This window comes from Lissotriton helveticus, chromosome 10 (genome assembly GCF_964261635.1).
Source record: "Lissotriton helveticus chromosome 10, aLisHel1.1, whole genome shotgun sequence".
In the NCBI taxonomy this organism is placed as follows: Eukaryota; Metazoa; Chordata; class Amphibia; order Caudata; family Salamandridae; genus Lissotriton; species Lissotriton helveticus.
Window position 1 is genome coordinate 1,056,748,007 of NC_136071.1, and position 24,387 is coordinate 1,056,772,393.

The 24,387-nt window shown below is 42.3% G+C and overlaps 1 protein-coding gene across 2 annotated transcripts in view; it reads right to left on the reverse strand.

Moving 5' to 3' along the window:
- AGMO (alkylglycerol monooxygenase) overlaps nucleotides 1-24,387 on the reverse strand; it is a 744,553-nt gene that overhangs the window by 341,466 nt on the left and 378,700 nt on the right. For both annotated transcript variants that reach the window (XM_078663767.1, XM_078663766.1), the window contains exon 7: nucleotides 11,924-11,990. In XM_078663767.1, coding sequence (XP_078519893.1) covers nucleotides 11,924-11,990 — 67 coding nt within the window. The remainder of the gene's footprint in view (nucleotides 1-11,923; nucleotides 11,991-24,387) is intronic.

The window sequence follows — 24,387 nt, forward strand, 5'->3', positions numbered from 1 at the left end:
AAACGTTAAAAACATTACACAAAATCTTCGACCAGAATTTTGGCGCACATTTGAAGACATCTGCGGGGACCCCGTCAGGGCCAGGGGCCTTGTTTTCTTAAAGACAATTCAATCGCTCTTTCTACTTCTTTGTCCTCAAAAATTACATTTGAGCCCTCGAGACCAGGAAGGATATCACCAATTTGAATTTCTGAGTCTGGATTAGAGTATATTTTACCAAAGTGTGTTATCCAGGCCTCATCCGAAATGTTAGCCTCAAGTGACGAGTTCTCCTCACCCGAAAATATAGGTTGGTTTACAATTTTCCAAAACTGCCCACTATTTTTAAGAATATCAGGGGCAAGTAATTGTGACCAGGCCTCGTCTTTCAGCTCTTTTTTCCATCTAGGATAGCTTTCTTGTAGGCAGATCTTAGGCTGGCTATTTGAGCTCGGTCTTTAGGGGTGGCCTTCAAAGCCTTAAGTAAAACTCCATGTGCCCTATAACATCTTTTGTTAAACCATCTCTTACCACAATGTGTCTTCTGTTTTGAACCGGCCAGTAGGCTTTGGTTGATTTGCCTACAGATGTTATCAAAAGCACTAACCACATGCGTGTTTTGAGCCTGTTTCTCTAGGCATATGGCCACCTCGTCCTCAACTTTACCCAATACTTCTTGCAAAAAAGTTTCAGGGACTATATTTGACCATTTTAGCCTACGTCCTTGGTCTTTAACAACCACATTTAGGCCTCCCTTATGTGTCGCAGTTTTCAAGCTTACGAGGTCCACAGAAATTATCTCAATTAGCACCGGGTTGTGGTCACTGAAGACCGAGACCTCAGTCTTATACTTAAAAACTTTACTCAACAAAAAAGAAGACATAATAATATAATCAATAATAGTACCATCGTCTGTTCCTTTAAAAGAGGGCGACCTAACTCCACCTTCTACACATCCCGACTCGAAAAGATTCCATCTTGCAAGGAAGTTTTCAAGGGCCTCCCCCTGTTTAGAATGTTCAAAATGCAAGGGAGAAGAATATGGGGGGCCGTCTTCTTCTAAACTGATACACGGTAAGTTACAGGGATGAATGTTAAGGTCCCCCAGGAATAATATTTCAAAAGTATTCACCTTAGTACTATAGACTGACAAAAATGTCTCCAAAATATCCAGATTATGGCTCGTGCGCTCATAGGCGCTTGAATTATAAAAATTTATGAATAAAATCTTAGGGTTATCCGGAGTGGATAATTCCACAATTAAACAGTTCTGACATCCTGAATCACACTGAGTTAGTGTACCCTTTAGATCAAGTTTAAATAAACTTAATAGGCCTCCCTTAGCTCTACCTGCAGCACTACTAATTGCTGGGATGCAAAAATGTCTATACCCGTCTAGAGAGAAGCTGTTTACCTGGTCCCATGTCTCTTGAAGTGCTATAATGTCATAATGTTTTAGAGAATTAATCCAAATATCATTCTGTGCTTTAGCCCAGCAATGTTCCAAGTCACAATGCTAAAAATAGGTTGTGAAGGCTGTGCATTTGTCATCAATTCATTTGACTGTCAATCATTTTCCTCCAAAGATGATAGGGGGTATAACGATTGGTCAATGGAAGAGGTTGATCAATTTGGTTATATGGCCTGGCCAACCTATAACAATATGGGTCCAGTCTATTTGAAGATTGATATCCGCTTTGCGGAGGGGTAACAAAGCCACGCCTAGGGATGGATTCGGGAAGCTTAGACTGATCAGAATGTGAATGCAGAGTATTATTGAGATGGTTGTAGAAAAAACCAAGCGGACGTGCACAAACCATATGATCGGCAATAGGTAAAGAGGCTGCTCTAAGTAAGACCGTAGCAACCTGCTGCGGATGCCTAAAATTAACAATGACACAGTCCCCTTTGTTGTTCTTCCTGGAATTTCCTATCCAGCTTACTGTTCGGGTGGAGATTATGTCATCAGAGAAGGCAAGTGGAAAACCACAATTCCTGCTCAGCCATGATAGTGATTTATTTTTCAAAGCCTCGTGGGTTTCAAAACGAAGGTCAGTAAGGTGAGAATCCACCTCTGGTACATTTGTTAAGACAACTGTATATGGGACACACTCTGGGGGAAGATTAACTGATGCTCTTCTCTTAGCCACGCTCCTCCCTTCATTGTTCCTCCCTTCATAGTTCCCCCTACCCCTAATAGGTTGAATACTTGGGAGGGGTTGTGTAGCTGATACAGGGGGAAGTAGAATGGGTGGTACAGGGGGTGAATGAGTAACTATTGCTGCTGGTGTAGTTTGTGCAATATGTGTGACCCTATTCCCCCCGTTACTAGAAGCAACTGCATCCTTATTGACATTATTGCCAACCTTGTGGCTCTTCTGTGTATTAATCAGGGTGAGATGAGAATTCAAGAGACCACGCAGTCTAGATACTGCATGTGATACCTGATCTAATTTTGCCACAAGAGGTTTCAACATGAGTTCTAGTTTAGATTCTATAATACTGGCCAAGAGGTCAATAAGGTCAGGGTTAAGGTTAGTCATCTCTGCCTTATTTAAGGGCTCATTTCCACCTCCTGTGCTTGTCGAAGGGGTCCCAGCCTTTTTAGTTTTCCTTGTCCGCCCCCGCTTTGCTGGAGCCTTCCTGCAAGCCCGTACTATTCTTCGGGCTGGTGAGGATACCGGTGAAGGTGTTGGGGAGGATTGTAATGTGGTATCCACAATTTTATCCGGCACTTCTAGGGCAGCCTGACTCTGTTCTGGGAGTGTATCGTTGTCACTAATTAAATCCGGGCTATCATTACAGCTACGATCTAGAGCAGGGGTAGTTTATAATTAGGCTGTCCGGTTTTAGGTTTAAACCTATTATAACTGATAAAACCCCACCAGAAGGGAAATAGCCCTCACCAGTGTAAACATATAAACACTGAAAAAAACCTGCACAACCACAAACTGAATGCCATTCAAAGAAAGGAAAAGGAGAGTGAATGATTCATTTTTATGTTTTACTGAATGGGCCAATAAAATGTAACTATGTTATATAAGGTAGCAGTAAGAAAGACTGGGCGAACATAATTCTGCTTGAGTTTTGTTAGGGATGTTACTAAAATATTGTTTCTTCATCTTTTTTTCAGTTTTGTGGTCTTAGGTCTGAACATACAGGGGTTAGAAGCATGTTTAGGTGTTGTTTATAAACTGTAGAGAATCAGGAAATATCTAAATTATATTTGTTTTTGTTTGGCTACGTTTGAGTGTTTCACTGATAGGAAAAATGTAGGTTTCATAACAATCTTTCCCAATATGTACCCTCACATTTACTCACAGAGAATGGGTAAAAACCCTTGACACATCAGCCCCCTTTTCTAGTGAGTCAATATTTATAGTAGATGAATTGCCAAACACCCCAGGTTTTAAACATTCAATGCAAGGTATAGTGACAGGCATATGTGAAAAGAGTGGAGTCACAAAGCATCTGGTATACTTGTGAAACATGACACCATACTTTTGGTAAACATGGAAAGCAGTTTCACTTGGAATGCTACTGCAAAAAAGTTCTTACCAGAGATCCTTGCCACGTGTTAGATGGCCATCTGAAAGCATCTTTACAATCTTCAGAGTTAATGAAGAATGCTATTCACTTTTTAGTCCATTCTGGTGCACTGGTTTGTTATGCGTGAGAACTAAAATACAAATATTTCTCATTTTGTGCTTTGTGTGGCATCAAAGAAAGAGCCATTCCAACTGTGTCACTTAGCTGGTGGTTCTCAGACCTAGAAGCCATGAATGCTATATTATCCATGTGGCAACCATTTACAGAACTTTTGCTGAGTGATGATGCAAGAAATGTGAGGGTCTTTGGATCCATAGTGATGGTGATTTGAAAAAAAGTACACTCTACTGCAATCTTGTATTTTTACAGGAAAGCATAACTGCTGTAGTGGACATGATAAAAAAACTAGTCTGAAAACACCCTTGTCTGCCAAGTGTACAGCATGATTCGTGTAGATCTGAAACATCTCCTTGAGAGTAAGCTGGGTGACACTTTTAGTGACTTTGACACTGCAACATGTTCCATGTTAGAGTCCTTGCCACTTGGTAAGCAAAGAAATACTGAGGAGCAATTCAGGAACTTTAATTTTACAATGTATGAGAAATAGCCCTTCACCAACCATGACATTTGAAGTTAATGAAGCCTCACTGTGGTACCCTGCACAAGTTCTAGATCCCTTACGTAAAGGAACATTTTCTCTGGAGTTTCAAAAGTGCTGCCTCAGTTATGAACGCTTCAATAACTCTGGGGGCATATGCGCCCAGTTCAACGCCTATGTTGTAGAACCTGTCGCTGAGAATCACAATCTTCAGGTGCATCAGTATTGCCATGGAAAGCCATGCAAGTGCCTAGAGTTAGCAAATTGTGTACTGACTATTTTGGCATTGCCTATCTCAAGTGCCAATGTTGAGAGGGCCTTTTCACAGATAAAAGTTTACATGAGAAGGATAGAGCGAGCCTGCATGGCCAAAGACTCACTGACGTATTGTATGATGTACTACGATAAGTTTGATTTGTAAAAATAAATTTGGACCTCATATACACGGTACGTAAACTGTCAATATACCAGGCACTATCAGTGTAGAAAACAACCAATAATAAAAGTAAAAGTTCCATAAACACCGGAAAAGCATTGTTCCTGTTGTTTTTAATGGCGCGAAAATGTGGAACCACTGATAACCACCGTTTTCTTAAGGTATTGAAATCAGTGGAAAACACTGAAAAAACCCCACCAGAATTTACCAAAAATAGAAACTGAAAACAGGAAAGCCTAATTATAATCATACAATAATGATATAATGGTCGAACTATTTATCTTTTTCACCATTATTGTAATGCTGGGTACAATGCTTTGTTTCATCCTACTGATAATAGGTGCTTGTGCTTTTTACACAGGAATACATTTGTTTAAATAAATATTTAAAATGCCAATTTGTAGCATTTTTGTGTCTCCCAAGGGCGTGCCTGAGTAACAACGAAAGGGTAGATCTGTTTCCACGATTACCACTGGGAATTAGAGTGGTGATGTTTTGAGGTTGCAGATACCATCTGGTAGCATGGAATGGTTAGGGGTTCAGATGGGGTACTGTGAGCTAGCTAGGAATTGGGCCAACATACTCTGATATATGTGGACTCAGACCCTATACTCTGATGCTTAAGTTGTATGGATTCAGTGTTCTTGATTAGTAGGAACCGTATGACACCCCCACCTTAAACAGAACCGGATCCCCTGGATAGCGACTCTCATGGCTGTTAGCTGCAACAACTTGGTGGAATGCATTAGGGACTACTTGCTAAGAGGTAACCAGATAAAATCTGACAATTGTTATGCTGGCTCCAGTGTCTCTGAGAACCCACACCCTCTGCCCTATGATGGTGACCCACTGCCTTTATTTCCTAGCATTACTAGGCATGTGAGTTCTCTGAACCATCTCTTAATCACCCAAGGGTAACCTCAACACTGTCCCCTACACTATCTGGAACAATCCCCTCCTCAAGAGCTACACTAGCAAAACTCTGTGACTGCCTACTGGTGGGGGCCATGCCAGCTTGGGACTCTTGGCAGCCCCCTTGAAGTGCCCTTCCTGTTGAATCTCATAGCACTTGGGGGATTCCTTCCCTGAGGACTTACTGTCAGGGAACCCTCTCTTCCTTTTCTCAGTTGGGGGATGGTAGGACCCATGGAACTAGTTTGGGGTCCTTTAAAGAACCCCTTGTTTTTATGTTTATCTCCTCCCTTCTTTCTTCTAATGGGAATCCTGCCCACCCTTGTGTTGATCCCCCAGGTACCTTCCTATGGACCTTGGTGCTGACTCGGTGGTCCGGCTCTTTAGCAAGCTCCTTGTGGTCATAGAGCTTACTGTCAATCAGGTGTGGGCACAGATCTACAAAACAAAGACTAAACATGTGCTCATTTGCAATCAATTTGTACAGCCCCTGATAATCTTTATTTCAGTGATCTTCACCCAACCAGCCAGTGCCTTGCAAAAGGAATCCACACAATCCACCCAGGTCAGTTGGGACAGCTTCTGACTATCCCTAAACTTCTGTCTGTACTTCAATGGGGGAAGACCATACTTCCTAATAAGGGCTTCCTTAATGGAGGGATACCTCATCCTGTCTGCCTTCTCTAGGGCCAGTAGCCTGCCCCTCCCTTCCCTTGAGATAGTTGTAGACAGACTAGTCCCCCCAATCCTCTTCAGGGATCTTGTGTATCTGTAAAGCAATATTATAAGCCTCAAACCACTTGTCAATGTCATTGCTCACAAGAAAGTCAGGCACCAGACAGTTAGAAACATGGACCCTTTTGTCTCCAAAGGGCACTATAGGTATGCTGCCACTTTACCTGCTTAGCTTTGAGGTCTAGCTTCTGAGACCTAGGTCATGGGCCATTCTCCTTTCCTCCAAGGCTAGTCTACTTTCCTCCAAGGCTCTCTCAGCCTTCTCCTGTGTTGCCTCCATGTCCAGTTTCTATACCTCCATCCTGATGTTGGACATCTCCAGATTGTATTCTCCCTTCCCTCCCCACTGCCAGCTCCTCTGGGGACAGGCTGTGGGAAGAGACACTGCTCTCTGCCCTCGCAGGGGCCTTCAACCCAGAGGCCTAGTCATTCCCCTCAACTGCAGGCTGGATCTCAGTGAGGCCCTCTCCTTGTCCATCCATCACATTATCACCTTCCATGGTTTCAACCACTGATTGATGGGCTTCTGATGAGGCCCTCAGCGTCTTTTTACAGCTCCCTCTTCTTTGTGTTGCTTTTTGCAGGAAGGCCCCTCTCCTTTCAGAACTCCTTTAGCTGGGCTCATTGTAGACATCGATGTAGGCCAGCTCAAATTCCATTCTTGCATATATGGTTTATTAGATTTGATATCCTTGGCGTGGTTTTCCCTAACTTTTTGCCTTCAGATCTCCTGTTTTTGCTGACCTCATTTTTGCTGGCCTTAGGACTTTGGGCACTTTACCTCTGCTAACTATTGTTACAGTGCATGTGTTTGCTGCTTAAAACATGGTAACATTGGTTTATCCACAACTGGCATATTTAATTTACTTATAAGTTGCTAGTAAAGTGCAGTACAGTACCAATCATTTGTAAATTAAATGCTACTAATGGGCCTGTAGTACTGATTGTGCTACCCACTTAAGTAGCCCTTTATACATTGCTCAGGCCTGCAATTGCAAAGCCTATTGTTATGTCAGACCACGTAGTGGTCTGACATCTCTGTGAGTAGTGTCCAGTTTGTGACCAGAATGGGGTCCTTCATTCTCTCCATCCAGGTAATGAAGTTGGATCATCCATTGGGGCAATTCTTGGCTCTACACCTACACACACTCTAGGCACACACAGAGCAGGGTTTGCATAGTAGGAGTTCACCTGATTACTACCTTGTTTTTATGCCAGCATGCATACACTGTTTCAACACAGTGGTAGAACTATATATGCTATTTACTCTTTTGGTGCTCATAATCACTTTCATCTGCTTCTGTCTACTGATTATCGCATCACATGTATTTTTTACAAGAATAACGTTGGTTCAATAAATATACTGAAAATGTCCAACTGTGTATTCTCTATATATTTCCTTGAGAATAAGTAAGTATGAGTGACTGAGCGAAAGGTCCTGATCAGTTACCACGATACCTGAGGGGGATAGGTTGTCATGTTCAGTGGTTGACAGAAACCATTCGCTCCCTGTTTGGGTTAGGGTGGCTTGTGGTGGCACTGTGAGTTAGCTGGTCTCTAGGCCAACCTATCCTGTGGGGGTGCCAGGAATCAGTCTAGGCACCTCGACGAAAGTTAATGTTCACCAACAAACTTACTGATTCCAAGGATTAGTGGGAACTACACAACACTATGTGTGTAGTTTTAACCTACCATGTCGAACTGGCAAAATAATCCTTTTTGCCAGGCATAAAAACCGTACTTTTTAATACATATAATTTATTTCTAAGGTAGGCCCTGAGAAGCCCAGGAGCAAAGCGTAAGACATGCAATTTTAAGTTGTACATGTCCTGGCAGTGAAGAACTCTTACATTTGTTTTTCACTATTGCAAGGCATATCTCTCCATTAGGATAACATTGGAACTGCCTTATTATATTTTCTAAGTGTAATTTCCAATTGAAGAAATTGGACCACCAAGTTTGGTGTCCCTGCAATCAGAATTTAAAATCACAATGTATGGAAAGTCAGATTTTAAACTGTAATTCTGAAAATGCCACTTTTTGAAAGTTGAGATTTTCTTAAATTAGCCATTTGGAGCCTTCCACCTATCTCTGAATACACATCTGGGGTGGGTGAAAGCTGGGCTTTGTGCATTACCTCTTGACAGCCACACACAAAGGGAACTTAGGTGTGAATGATGGGCCATCCACATACTGATGGGCCACCCATGGCAAGATGAGAGGGAGGAGCTGACACATCTAAATAGGCTGTGTTCTGTCCCCAAAAAAGGGCAGGAAAAGCAGGGAATCTGTAAACTTCAAATGCATCTCTTTGAAGCCTTCCCCACTTCAAAGGCCCTGTTGCTCTCTTGCCTCTGAGTGGGAAGGACTGGACTTGCATCTCTGCAATGTAGAACCAAATTGACTCAAAGGGCATGTCTGCTTGCCTTCTGTTCTGAAGTCTCAGGAACATCACAGACTTCCAATCACCCTGCTATAGCATCTGGACCCTGTCATCTGTGAGTCTTGCCCTGCTAAAAGGTGCCAATCCAGTGCTGGGCCCTTGGAAGTAGGCATCAAGTGCTGCTCCAGCAGAAATCCATGGATCTACACCATTGCTTCTCTGAGAACCGGCACATCTTCACTGCATCGCCGCTGTTGAGAGGATCCAGGACATCACATTGCCAATGAGGCATCACATCACGAACAATGCAGCGCATAGCTACATTCCCCACACATCTCCGACTTTGCGCAGTTCCGAGCTGAGGCATCACCTACAACCCAAGGATCAACGCTAACGCATGCTTTCCTTTGCTCCTTGCAGTTCGTCCTCGACGTCGACGCAACTGCAAACCAAGGTACTGTTTCAGCGGGCCGGGACTTATCTCTGTATCCAACATGAGCTCCAACACGGACAGTCTGAACATTTGGATGTGGGCCAGTCTAGCACGACCAGATAGCCCTGGTTAGTACTTTATGCTTTTAAGCACTACACTTCTGTTTATTCTTTAAAATGTCATTTGTGTTTCTTTTGTTCATTACATTTTCTAATGAGTAGCAGTATCATTTTGTGCACTGTTTTCACAGTTTTACTGTTTGAAGTGTTGCACAAATACTTTAAACTATGCCTCTTACGCTAAGCCAGACCGCTCTGTGCCAGGCTACTTGGGGGTGAGCACACATTAATTTAGGGTGTGTTTGTGACTAACCCTGACTAGGATTGTGGTTCCTGCTTGGACAGGATGCATACATCTGCAAACCAGAAGCTCAATTGCAAACAGTTACACTCACAACATTCATATGAAGAATTTGGAACAGACAAAAAGAAGCTTATGAAAGAGAATTGAGCTTGGATATTGGATGGTAGTGTACACCAAATCACAGTATGGCACCGCGCAAAGGCAACTCCTGATCCTCACCGCTAATCACCACTGGTTAACTGCGATGTGAGCCCTTGTCAAGCAGCACCCACAATCCCTAAAGAGTGACGGCAGGTTAAAATAATAGTGTTCAAATTACTAAATAAAATAAGACCAAACCGACAAAAAGTCTATTAGTAAAACTAGAGATTTTGAATTTTAAAGGTAAAACTAGCCCAAAATCTGGGGGTAATCTTTAATAAGGGTTTGTCTGTTGATGCCCAGGTCAATTGTACAGTCAGCACTTGCTTTTATATTTTATAAACTCTCAGAAAGGCCCTTCCACTCATCCCACCTGAACTGCACCGGCCCTCTATCATCGCTTTGATTACCTCTTGGCTGGATTACTGCAACGCCCTCTACCTCAATATCACCGCTGCATCTCTGAACAGACTCCAGATGGTTCAGAAAGCAGCAGCAAGATTGATTTTAAATATTCCTAAACATCAATCTTCCTGAGAAGGAATCCGGTTGTTACACTGACTCCCTATTAAGGAACGCAGCAGCAAGATTGATTTTAAATATTCCTAAACATCAATCTGCCTGAGAAGGGATCCAGTTGTTACACGGGCTCCCTATTAAGGAACGTATACCATTCAAGGCCCTATGTACAGTATATAAGGCCGTGCATTGCAAGGGTCCGTCCACACTCAAATCTCTTTTCCATCAATATACCCCAGGGAGGACTTTGAGATCATCCCCACATTTAAAGCTTGTTGTGCCCAGACTTTGTAAATTAAGATGGGCAGGCTGCGCCTTCTCGGTGGCCGCTGCCAAGCTCTGGAAAGAGGCTGGCAAACAACCTTAATCCCACTTCCAAGGGTCCAGAACTGGGGTGGTGTTGACTCACAGATGGCAGAGTCCAGGTGAAGTTGCAAGGTTGTTTGAAGCCTGTTATGTCACAGAGGCATCAGATCAAGAGGACAGACAACTTGCCCTTGGAGTCACTCTGGGTTCTGGGTTCAAGTGATGCATGTCCAGTCTTCTCAGCCGGGCAAGAGGGCAGCAGGCAGCAGGTCATCACAGCAGGGCAGCAGTACCTTCAGTGCAGTAGTCCAGCAGACTGCCAGTCCTTGTCATAGCACAGCAGTCCATCTCCCTGTCAGAGTATCCACAGGTCTAGAAGTGTACAGAAGTGGTGGTGTCTAAGATCCTTCTTTTATAAACAGTTGTGCCTTTGAAGTTGGGAGAGATGTCTAGAGGCATGCCTTTGAAGTGTAAAGATGACCTGCCTTCCCTGTCCTGGCTCCTTACAAAGTGACTAACACACAAATGGAGGGTCCTCCTTCCTTTGTGTGGAAGGAGGACACAGCCTATTCAGATGTAAGTGAGGCTGGGCCCAGCTCCTCTGTCCCTCCCTGCCAGTGAAGGCTCATCCAGTCATACCTAAGCTCCCATTATGTGTAACTAGACCCATTCACATGACCAGGGACAGGCTGCAGGCACCAAATGGCTGAGGCAAAGGCAAGAAAATGGCAACTTTCGAAGTATGCCATTTTCAGAACTGTAAATTTGTCTTCATCATAAGTTAGGATTTTAAATCAGAATTTCAGAGACACCAAACACAAACCAGTCATCTCTTCCCATTTGGAAATTACACTTATAAATAGGTAATAAAGGAACTCCAAGGTTATCGTGTGGGAGAGCAAGACTTTGCAGTACTGAAAAACAAATGTAAGGGTTTTTCACTACCATGACATGTAAAACTTAAACGTAAATGTCAAACCTCTTAAATTCACTGCACCCTGCCCTTGGGTATGTCTAGGGCCTACCTTAGGGATGACTTATATGAATTAAAGAGGAAGCTATGGGTCTGGCAAAAAGGCTTATTTTGCCAGTTTGACATAGGTTAACATTGTACACACAGGCTCTGCAAAGACAGACATGAGACATGCTTAAAGGGGTACTTAAGTGGTTGGGACTATCAGATATGCTAGCCCACTAGTAGCATTTAATTTACGGTCACTGGGCATACGTAGTGCACTTTATAAGGGACTCATAAGTAAATGAAATATGCCAACTGGGTATAGCCAATGTTACCATTTTTTAGGGACAGGGCACAAGCACTTTAGCAATGATTAACAGTGGAAAAGTGTGTAGAGTCTTAAGCCAGCAGAATTGAAGGCAGCAAAAACAGGAAGTCTGAAGGCAAAAAGTTAGGAGGAAATCATGCCAAGGATTCCAGGTCTAGCACTACTCAATGTATTATTAAAATTAATGCTGTTTGATTAAAAGAGGCTTGATTAACCGACTAAAAATTAATCAACAGGTTCATTTCTTGTGAAAGCAATTGATAGAAAACATTTCATGACTTACCATGATGAACTCTGTGATGACTAGGCGTATTAAGAATCAGTTCTAAAGGTCCAAGGTTACTTATTATCTAAAACATAAAGCATCTTCTTTAATAACGTTATTAAGAATTATAGAAGACATCCATAAAAGCATTTATACAGAACATACCTCAATATTCCTTTAATTCCATAAAATGAAATGATGTGCATAAAAAAGTACAGTATAGACATAGGCTAAAATTGTTAAAACGTATAGCTACCAAATTTAGAAGAACATTTCTTTAAATCCCTTTCCTACCCATGTGTGTTCATACATCCCGCCGTATAAGACACTATCTTTATTAAACAATGTTTAAAAATGTATAGAAAATATGTTACAGTTATTAAAGTGCAATAGTGCAATATATTACGCATTCTTTGATAATGTCTCTTAATCCCGTAAATCATACTGCCTATACCCCTCGGATATATGCACCTTATGCCCTTTTCTAAACAGTGACTTGTGGCATATTCTTACTGGCATAAAAAACTGCCCATAAAAAAAGATGACATTCCACAACAGATCTCTAGAGTAGGCAGTGATTGCAAAAATAAGTATGCAGGTCGGCATTGTGTAAAGCGTAGAGGTCTGAAGTCAACAAGGGCCCCCATAAAGCGATGTTATCTTTGTATAAATCTACTTGGATTGCATCTGCTCCTGGGGATTTACTACTTTTGCGTGCTTGAATTGCGTTGTTAACTTCTTCAGGGGTAAAAGGAGCAATGGAGGCAGTTTGGAAAGGAATGATGTTATCATGTTGGCTGTGTCCCTGCTCCCATGCTAATACTGTGACAGGCAAGGAATAAATACTAGCAACGTGATTTATTAAATCTTCCTCCAGTATTGCGAGCTCAATCCTAGGAACCACATCTGTACTCAACGGTGAGGAGTTAATTACCCACCAGAAGGCCCTCTTATCATTACTAGTACTTACCTCTTGTAGGGACTTCCATGCCATCTACCTTAAATATAAGCCTGCTTGTATTCGGCTTGTATTCGTCTCTACATCTTGCATTTGCATCAAACTGTGGCATAATACTCAGAGGCAGATTTCTCCACACAGGCATAGCATACTGAGTCACACCTAAAATATGACTGTTATTATAGTCGAAATTGTGAGGTAGTAATGTGAGGCATATGTGTCATCATGCTTCGTTTAAATGCTTTAAGATGATGTGGGGGAAATATATGGTGGCGCAACCCCATGCACATGAGGGAATGCCTCCTTGAAATTATACTGGTGCCCATATACTGCCGGAATGAATGTATTACAGAAAAGGCCAAACACGTGTCTATGGTATATGCTATCAATGCTGAAGCGACGAAAGCGGGAGCATGCACCCACTTATCTCAATTGTGTGTAAGTGTATTTCATTCCAGGTGTTCATCCCAAAAGCTAAACATGAAGCAGAGGAGGGAGCACCTTTTTTGTACAAGGGAACTCCTTTCCAAATGACCTACTACAAAAGACGTCTCTGAGCTTGTTAAAAGAAGTTGTTGAATTGTACTTATTCTAGGTGACAAAGATGATACATGCAAGAGTCTTAGTGGTTATTGTGCCTAATAAATGGCACAGTTCATTCAATCATTGCTACATTCATTCATTTATCTAACAATGTGTCACCATATATGAAATGTTCTCCCAAATGTATGGCATGTACTTACAACTCATGTGGCCAAGCATTGGGATGAACATGTCTGCATGCAGGGTCAATTTGACACAATGTCAGCATATGCATTGTGGCCACAAGCAGGTGTTATCGACACTAGGCCGATTGGGAAGACGATAGTGCTACTACCAGTGCACTTAAGGCTGTAGCTTTCTTACAACATGCTTCAGTGGTGTAACAGGGCCCTCTGATGTGTGGCCATTCAGATGTAGCTGGCCCCAGTGAATACCATACTCAGTCAGGACAATGCTGGGTATTGGCACCAGTTAGCAGCATGGACAGCTGCTTGAAAGCAATACTCCCAGGAACAATTTGAAAATACAGACGTCGCAACTCACTAGGACTACAAATGCAAGCATTCACTGAGAGCGAAAAATGTGATGTACACCACTCGGTACTGTTTCTCCAACACTAATGTACGAGGAAGAGAAACCAAACTCCTGGCAACAAGATTCAGTTTGTTTCTTTCACATTTGTGAGCTGCAGTCTCTCTGAAAGAGACTCGTGGGACTCTCAGCCATCAAGCCAACACTGTGGTTCACCAGATTCTGCACTTTATCTTGTTCTCATTGTAGGAAACTGACAATCATGCTCAGTGGAACCTTAGGTCAACTCAGACTTTTTGCAGTGGGTCTCCCAAATGACTACACCTACCAAGTAGCTAACCACATGATCATACCTTCTGGAAAGTAGTAATTATTCATTGCGCACATACATACCACTTATGAATGCCTTGGTATGACTAAGAACACTAAATACTTTTGGTTTATACCCCTTATCCCACACTGAAGAGTGACGTAACATGTATGGTTCTAACAATGACTGATATTTACATATCCTGTAAATGTGGGGTACAAGCCATCTTTTGAACATTTTCTCTTTCCATCAAGCCACTTCATATTTGTCCACTTGAAACTATTATGCTGCTTTTAACAAAGAGTGTGTGCTGTCAAAATCTGGACTTTCAGTAATGTTCTGCTCCTAGAGAATCAGGTGCTGTCAAATACCACACCCCAGGTTGATGTAGGGTCGACAGATGGAAGGGGTAGGATAACATCAATGCATATTGATGAGTACCATGCTAAATGTGCCTTTGGGGAATATAAAAAGTCATTTGAAGTGAGTATCATTGAGTTGGAGGTTTGCATGAGGAAAATATTGGCAATGGGTAGGGTGTTTATAACAGTGCTTTGCCTGTCACAATGAGGGTATGGGCATCATCAATAATCTTTTAATAATATCTTTATAATACTAGCAGGGGAAACAAAGTAGTGGTATCTCATTCTTCATTTCCTAACAATCAGTGTATTTGAAGCAAGGCCCCTCTTAATGCCTTTGGCAAGTGACATAAGCAGAATGTATCTGAAATACACATTTAGTAGTTGTGTTTTGGATGAGATGTTCAATATATTTTCATTACCAAAAAAAGGCATATAAAAAACAATTTCAAGGATGGATCACAGGAAGGCCTAACCAAGTAAGAGGTGAAGATTGCTAACCAGCAGGGCAATACTGAAACAGTGATTTAGCTCCCCATTTCTTTGCCATGGACCCCCCAGCAGAGGAATCAGTTTGGGGTCCTAAAAGGCACAATAGAGAAAAACACTTTGATGAGAATGACTAGTTATTGAAAAAGAGATACTAGCCTAACAGAATAGGTTAGTTTAAAAATAAATATTTCATGTTGGTGAACGAAGTGAACATAATTCCCTATATTGAAGAATCTGTAATTGTGAGTCAAGGTCATTGAGAATGTACCTGGTAAGTCCACTAGTAGGAGGGGTTGGGCAATACCAGGTACCATAAGGAGCTAGGTGGTGTCTAGTAGCAAAATGCCTGGGCGAATATGTTGACTATCCATGTTGTTAGAATATTGGTTACTGGTTAAGTGGGGTGTGAGCCGTGGTCAAGCAGCAACCACAATCCTAGTCAGGGTACGGCATAATGAAATCTCAAATTAACCTGTGCTCAACCACCTGGTAGCTTGGCACGGAGCAGTTAGGTTTAACTTAGATGCAATGTGTAAAGTATTTGTGCAATGCTTCAAACAGTTAAACAGTGAAAACTGCACACAAAAAGATCTCATGCCAGGTCAGAACATGAGAGCTTAATTTAATAAATAGCACAATACCAAAACAATAAAAATCTAATCAGTACAACCGGAGTTATACATTTTTGAGAATAAACTGAAAAATAGCACCTAAAAGCATAAAGCGGCAACTGGGGCTTTATGGTCGTATTGGAAAAGGTAAAATCAAAAGCTCAAACCGACCACACAGTAGCGCAGGTCAGATACAGTCCCACATTAGTCCAGCTGAAGGTTTGAGGTTTACCTTCTTAAGTTTTGTGGAAAGAGTCCTGTTTCTATCTAGGAGGAAGGAGAGCATTGCTGGTGGTAGTTGGCGTGGTGTGGGTAACAGTCCAGGCATCAGGGACGGGCAGGCTTGTGCTTCATGTTGGTGATAAACGTGGGCAATCAATGCTTGCTTTGCCAAGAGATGAACTTGCTGCGGCCAGTGCTCATTTTTCGTGTAAGCCACATGGTTCCGGTGTGAACGGGCCTGTTTGCAGTAGCAAAGAGCCCAAAAGTTTGAAGTTAAGAGCTTGAGAGCCACACCAAAGGCCCAGGACTTGAGAGGCACTTCTTGGGGGTCATGAACTCACTGAAGATATGTCCAGGAGCTGTAGGTAGCCTGTTATGTCCCTGCGGCTCAGATCAGGTGGCCAGCAGACTAGCCCTTTGAGCCCCTCTGGGGTCCTGGGTTCAAGATGGAGATAAATGTCCAGTTCTTCTACACAAGGCAATAGGGCAGCAGGTTAGCATAGCAAGGCTGAAGCTCCTTCAGAGTAGATGTCCAGCAGAGTGGCAGTCCTTGTAACAGCACAACACTCCTTCTTATTGGCACAGCACAGGTCCAGACATGTACTGAAGTGATGGTGTCATTGTTTTATACACTGGTCTTTGAAGTGAAAGGAATTCCCTGCCTCTCCTGCCCTGGCCCCAAGCCAACTAAATTATCAATGCAGGACCATTAAGCCCATTGTGTGGAGACAGGATACAGCCTATGCAAGTATATGTGAGGCTGAGTCCAGCCCCTCACTCCCATCTTGCCAGTGGTGGCCCATTCAGTCACACCTAAGCTCCCACTGTGTGCAGCTGTCTAGGAGGAATACACAAAGCACAACTGCCAACTGCACACAGACATTTTATCAGAGACAGGTTGCAAGCACCAAATGGCTAAGGCAAGAAAATGCCAACTTTTTAAAAGTTACATTTTCAGAATATTCAGTTTGAAATCCGACTCCAACATAAGTTAGGATTTAAAATTGTGATTCCAGAGAAACCCAACCTGAAGAGGTTAATTTTTACTATTTGGAAATTACAATTATAAAATGTTAATAAGGCAACTCCAATGTTATCCTATTGGAGAGATAGGCCTTGCAGAAGTTAAAAAAAGAATTTAAGGGTTTTTCACTACCAGGACATGTAAAACTTAAAAGTACATGTCCAACTTGTTAAATACATTGCGGGCTGCCAGCTTTACATGTTCTTTCCCTTTAATTTCCACTTACTTCAAGCTTGATAGTTAACATCCAACCAGGTGGCACACGCAGGTTCTTACCAGTAAAATCGTCGTCAAAATATGTTGTGGAAAGATTGAAGGTCCAGTTCCAAGTAGATTACTCATGTAGGGTTATTAGATAAGATGTTAACAAGAGCCCAGCCCCACCAGGAGCAGCCTTCCTGCTTCTCAGCCCATCCACCAACTCACTCCCTCACTCACCAACATTCCACTGCCACCTCACACACCAACATTCCATCAACACAGTCACATTGGCTGAGCAGCAGGTATAACAACCAATTTCTTCTGAGGATACTTTTGTTTAAGAGAAGTGTGAAAGGATACTATTATAATATTTTAATGATACCATAATGTTCAAGATAAATCTTACCCTTCGGAGGAATGATGGGAGTTCAACCTCAGAAAGTTTTAAAACATGGTGGAAAAATAGTGCATTTATTTGCACATTATGCCCAATGTATAAATATTTTGATTAAACTACTTCTATAGTACGCCTGACTAATTCCTAATTTCCAATAGTAAGCCAAGAATAAACTAGGAGTACTGAAGGTTTACTTTTGGGATTCAGTAGTATGTCAGGACGTCTACGAAAGTAAGCAGCACCTAGTCATAGCAAATTATTTGTGAAATGGGCAATTTTCCTATAAAGGTAGACTTCAGGATTATGGGTACAAGAGACAGTTCAAATAATATGTGAATGCAATTGCACATAGCCTTTATTTTTTTTAAAGATGAATAGTATTTGTTCAATTCTTCATTCTACTTCTTTTCATAGTTCCAAGCCATTATGATCACGAAACGCATCTGCTTTTAACTTGCAGGATGAAAATTGCTCATTGTACACACATTTTACAATCACAAGCCAAAGAGAGTAGAGCTAACTAAATCTTACAGGCTATAACATCAATGTTGCCACTCAATCAACAGGGATGTTTCAAGATAGGATAGTAAAAACCTTGCACTTCACTTTCATATTCAGGCCTCAGAGAGAATATTTGATAATATCATGAAATGATCCATCAATATTGATCATAAACTGCCTTTATATTGCTATAAAGATTATAATAAGTGTCATGGTGCGATGGAAAGAAAATCAGTGATCACCATCCCAAACTCTGTATGACCTACCAATCAAAGTTCACAGACTCCAATATCGATTTCATTTGCAAATACCTTATCCCCAAACAACATCAGACCAGTGCCCTGACACACATTTTATACACAAATAAACTCACCGCCAATAAAATAATGTACTTTTGTGAATAAATTATATTTTTGTACCATAAGACAAGCTTTGTACTTTTAGTAAATATATTTCTGCACACCCCAAAAACAAGATTTCCATCAAGGGCTCTCTAGCACAAAAGCCAAATTTGGAAATGTTGTGCTTTTCATGCCACTTGTTATTTTTATCACATGAAACTAGGAAAGTTTACCACGTGGGAGAACATTTTCTACCCTTATAGCAGGGCTCAGTAACTAAAGTTGGGGCCATTCCATTCCTTAGATTTTCTACTCATCCCTTTCATTACAAAGTTCAAGCACATGCAGATCACCATGGTGCTGCACTTGCTATGAATGCAGCGTATTTTGTTCTTAAATTGGTCTTTATTGTAATTTTCCACAACAATCCGTACAGATATCCAAGGAAAGTATCAAACTACTTTAGCGAATCACACATATAGGGCTGCACTATGGATCGAAAAAAACAAAAACAAGTTCCATTGGTCTGATTCAGGGAGGAAAGGTATTTCATGAATGCAGTACAAATTATGCAAATCACAGTTTCTTCATTACCGTAAAAAGGTTTACACTGTAACAGTGTTGTTTCACTGGTAAATAGCTGTATTATATGTACCATGAATCATAAACAGGGTAGGAATCTTATATTTTTGCAGTTATTTGCAGTTATTTTGTGGGCAGAATGTTAATTTCTGCCCACAGAATTTGCAGAATTTTGGCCACTTAGTCTTACTCTTCCAATGCGTACGTAGTTCTGGACCAATTCCACCAATCTCCAAGAGGTGGAATTTTTCTCCAATTAGGCTCCAGCATATGCAAACTGACGTGTGCGAGCATGATTTGGTGTCACCTAATGTGGAGGCTCCCTAGAGTTTGCGAGGGGTCAGGGTCTGGGTGCTGCCGTATGAGTAGGTTTCCTGTTACTCGCGTAGATTTTCTACTCAAGCAGCAGCAAAATCAACTCGAATGGCCACGCGCACTTGTGCAACACTATGTGTCATTCGTGCTGATTTTCATCACTGCTCGCATTACTGCCACTAAATTGCCTCGTGAGCTGCATATTTTCCACTCCTTGGTGGAATTCCGAGAGTTTTTCTGTAACTCCGTGAGTTCCACCCACTTCGATTTTTATGTTAATGAAGTGGCCCATAATCCGTTTGTGCGGTCCCATATTAAGTAAACTGGTGGATTTATGTAATCTTGGCTCATGCATTTGAACCTGTGTGTGTAGGTAGATAGAGTAGGGAAATCTGCACCGGGATAGCCTTAGTTATCAAGACATGAAAAAAAAATCAAGAGTCCATAGACTATAATAAAACAAAAAACAGCAGCGGTTGTCTGCAGTATGACTTCATGCACATATGAAGCCTTAGCAGTGGTCATGTGGGAATATTTTAATGATGGCTATAGGACATGCTCTTTTTAATGTTTTTTTTTTCGATAGTCAAGGAAAACAGAGGCATAAGAGGAAGTAAGACCTGTGGCATACATCTGGCCCAACACCTTAGTGTACATTCCAAATTAATGTTTTAGTCTGCTATTCTTCAATATCACAGGTTTTTTTAAGAAAAGGAAACTGTAAATTTGTAACACATATGCATGAAGACAGCTGGTGATGGCTGCGATGTGTCATCATAGAGTACCTGCATTCACATCAATGAGACAAATTAAGTAATGGCCTCAAATAGTTAAGAAACTTTAAATCCACCTGTTTTTCCTAGTAAGGCATCTTTCATTTTAAGTATCTACAAACACCCTTTTTAATACGCTCGCAGAAGCATGAGGGCTCCATGGATTAGCCAATACTCTGGACCAGCTGGAGAGGAAATATAAAAATAAAGAATGTAATTGCAGGCCCTACTAAGGGTGTCGTGCATAGCAAAGAAAAGGGACCTAAGTATTTACACAGATGGCTCTGGTGGCCACTGTTGCCATGTGAGCTCTCTGCAGGGGGTCAGGGGCAGGCAGACCTCCCGGGATCTGTCCTCAGCAGACCGGGTTCACACTTTGAATCCCTCAGAAACCACTGATTTATATTCCTGCAAGTTGTTTTTCCTATCCGATGAAAGAGCTTTCTAGTCCGGCAAGCATATAAAACGGGGATGGCCAAATTTCCATACTGGAGAGTGAAATAACAATATTTATAATTTAAAAATCAAACACTTCAAGGGCGTCAATGTGGCTGGAATCATAAAATTCTTCCTAGGGGGCTCAGCTCTGATAAGCTTGTAACGTAGGAACAAGGCTAGGACTATTAAACAGTAAAGCGCATGACGTGTTTATACAATACACACCATATTTAAACAGAATGCATCCATGATTAATGATTTTAAGTGAGAATATTGGCGCGGCGTTTCATTTTAGCTCTCGGCATGGAGGCCAACACATTAATCTGGACTAGTCCACGCAAGTCAAATGTTCAAAGCACGAATGTCGTCATAATATTGCCAAAATAAAATTTCACGTAGCTTGTTTTTTAAAGAATTTTCTGACTGTGTTATTTGCTTTTACACTTTCTTCTATTATGCTCCACATTAACAATTAATCTGGTAAATTAATTCAGCATATGGGTAAATTGAGTACGGTGCTATGTAAGAGGACTGATATAAATATGTTACTGCTGTGAGGGAACACATTTCACAAGTCACTAGGGTTTGCCTGAAGGATGACAATGGATTCTGTATTAGCTGCCTTGATGGGGTGGGCTAAATGGGTGACCACTGAAAGAAGTGGTGGTGATCTCCAATGCAGCCAGATGTTTCTAAGTGTCAGATCCCACAAAAAGAGCCATTCATATCAATAGTCATGGTATTTATATATGTACATGTTTATTTTAATGTATAGCGGGTTTACACCCAAATCCATCATGCTGCAACAACAGGAGAGGGGCCAACAAAAAATAACATCAAAGAGAGGGGAACAAAATATAGACATGAGAGGTGCTTAAACCACAGAGGTGGAGTGTAACTGTTTCTCAAACAGTGTGTGTGTGTGCGCATGCATGTGTGTGTGGGTGTGTGTGCACGCATGCAGGTTTGCGAATGTGTGTGTGTGCCCACGCCTGCATGTTTGTGTGTATGTGTGTGTGTGTGTGTGTATTGAGGAATTTAACAGCGATCTAAGGGTACGCTTTTCCAAAGTGTAGGCCAAGGACACTGAAAGAGCACCCCCCCAATATAGGAGCAGAGGGAAAGTGGGAACTGCAGAAGGAGCTTGGCTTTTGATCTGAGCGATATGATGAGAGTATAGTGTCACAGTCTGGATAAAAGTAGTTTACAACCATACTAAGCTCATAATTAGCAACCAATGGAGGTTCCGACGTACTTCCGGTACCTGATCAAACTTCCTGGGACAGGCTGTCAGCAAAATGGCCATGTTTTTAATGATTTTGAAATTGGCAGTTTAGTATTCAGGCAGTCTAGGGTATGCCATATTGCCAAGGTCAAGGCATGATAAAATAGCAGCTATCTGTTGTAAGGCCGAGTTGTTTTGAGCAACGAAGGGATACTTTTTCTCTGCATGCTTAATAGCAAAAATGCAAGAGGTACAGGGTTACTGATTTTGAGCATTCATGGAAAGATTATTGTTGAACCAGAAATTCAGATTTGAAGTCCCTTGGAAAAAATAGGAAGCGTGCCCGTGAGCACAACCAGGGAGTATGATTCCAAGTTGATGAGGAAACCCTGATCATGAATATTTCTGTTTCGTCCCCTTTTAATTTAAGGAAATGAATCACCATCCAGTCCTGGACTATGAGGAGGCGGCGCTGCTCAGGGATGTCATAGTCTGAGGCTACATCATGGAATCCGAGCAAGACTTGGGTTTCATCTGTATACGACACAATCTGGAAGCCAAAGCTCACAATCAGTTCTCCGAAATATTGAAAAGGACCTGTGAGAAGGCAGACCCTTGTGGCATTTTATTGGTCACCTTCCACTCTTTGGATCAAAACGGTGGGAGAGAAACCAACTGTGTTCAGGTTGAAAAATGAAAACCAGTCCAGTGCTGAAAATACAAGGCATATCCCTTTTAATCGGTTAAAAAGAATGGAGCGGTCTACCGTATCAAATGTTGCGAAGACGTCTAGCATCAGACCTGCAGGGGCGTTCTGACCCCAGGTGGGCAGAGGGAATAAGGAGCTATCACTAATGCAGTCTGAATGCTTTGGCATGCTCTAAAACCAAACTGAGACAGAATGGGAAGTTCACAATATTTTAGTCTCTTACCTAGACATCATATGGTGTTCCATAATTTGCAGAGTGCTGGAAGAAGGGAGAGGGGTTGGCCTAACGGCTAAGGCGCTCGACCTCGGACCTGGGGAACTTGGTTCGAGTCTCGGTAACGACGCCAAAAACCCCTTGTGATTCTGGGCAAATCACTTAATCTCCCCGTGCCTAAAATGAAAGTGTGTCCTCATGTAACGTAACTGGTGCTATGTAAAACGCTCTGATAACTGATTCGGTTCGGTTCTAGTTCGCGATAAATAAAACTCTGCAAAAAAAAAAAAAAGGGTGATAGGTCTGAAGTTCTTCCGTTTGTTTGGATCCAGACTGACTATTCACAAGATGGCAAATAAGATCTCCCTTGAAAAACTGATGTCCAATGCCTATCTTATAGACTGTGGTAATAAAGCTGGTGCAAGGGCTGGCTCCAACATTTTAAAGCAGAAGAAGGGCAAGGAGACAGGGTTCAGTATTCCCAGAGCCATGTCTATGGACAAGAAGAAAGTGGACCAAGAGTCTTAAAGAAAAAATAGGTGGCTGGAGATTGTGGTAATTTCAAACAATGTCTAGTGTTAAATGGGAGTACCTCAAGATGGAAGTCAAGTCAAGTCAAGTCAAGAATTTGTATAGCACACTACTCACCCAGAGGGTCTCAAGGCGCTTGGGGGAGAGGGGATCGCTACTTATCGAAGAGCCAAGTTTTGAGTTGTTTTCTGAAGGAGAGGTGGTTCTGTGTAAGACGGAGGTGGGTGGGGAGGGAGTTCCAGGTTTTGCCGCTAGGTAGGAGAAAGATCTTCCTCCCATGGTGGTTCTTCGGATGCGTGGAATTGTGGCGAGGGCTTGGTTGGACGATCGTAGTTGGCGGTTGGGGGTGTAAAAGATCAAGGGAGTGTTGAGGTATTTGGGTCCTAGGTCGTTGAGGGCCTTGTGTGCGTGAGTGAGGAGACGGAACGTGATTCTCTTGTTGATGGGGAGCCAGTGAAGGTCTCTCAGGTGGCCGGATATGTGATTGTGGCGGGGTATGTCTAGGATGAGTCGAGCGGAGGCGTTTTGAATGCGTTGAAGTCTTTTCTGCAATTTGGCTGTGGTTCCGGCGTAAAGGGTGTTTCCGTAGTCCAGTCGGCTTGTGACAAGTGCTTGGGTGACCGTCTTCCTTGTTTCGGTTGGGATCCATCGGAAGATTTTTCGGAGCATACGTAGGATGTTAAAGCATGACGATGAGACGGCGTTGATCTGTCTGGTCATCGAGAGGGAGGAGTCTAGAATGAATCCCAGGTTGCGAGCATGGTCCGTTGGTTTGGGTGCGCTTCCTAGGGCCGGTGGCCACCATGAGTCGTCCCATGCAGAGGGGGATGATCCTAGGATGAGGACTTTCGTCTTGTCTGAATTCAGTTTCAGTCGGCTGTTCTTCATCCACTCGGCTACGTCTTTCATTCCTTCGTGTAAGTTGGTTTTGGCGGTGTTTGGGTCTTTGGTGAGGGAGAGGATCAGCTGTGTGTCGTCAGCGTATGAGATGATATTGAGGTTGTGTTGGTGTGCGATGGATGCGAGGGGACTCATGTAGATGTTGAAGAGGGTGGGGCTAAGCGATGATCCTTGTGGTACGCCGCAGATGACTTTGGTGGCCTCTGATCTGAAAGGAGGAGGTGGACTCTTTGGGTTCTTCCGGTGAGGAACGAGATGATCCAATCCAGGGCCTTATCTTGTATCCCGACGTCCCTGAGGCG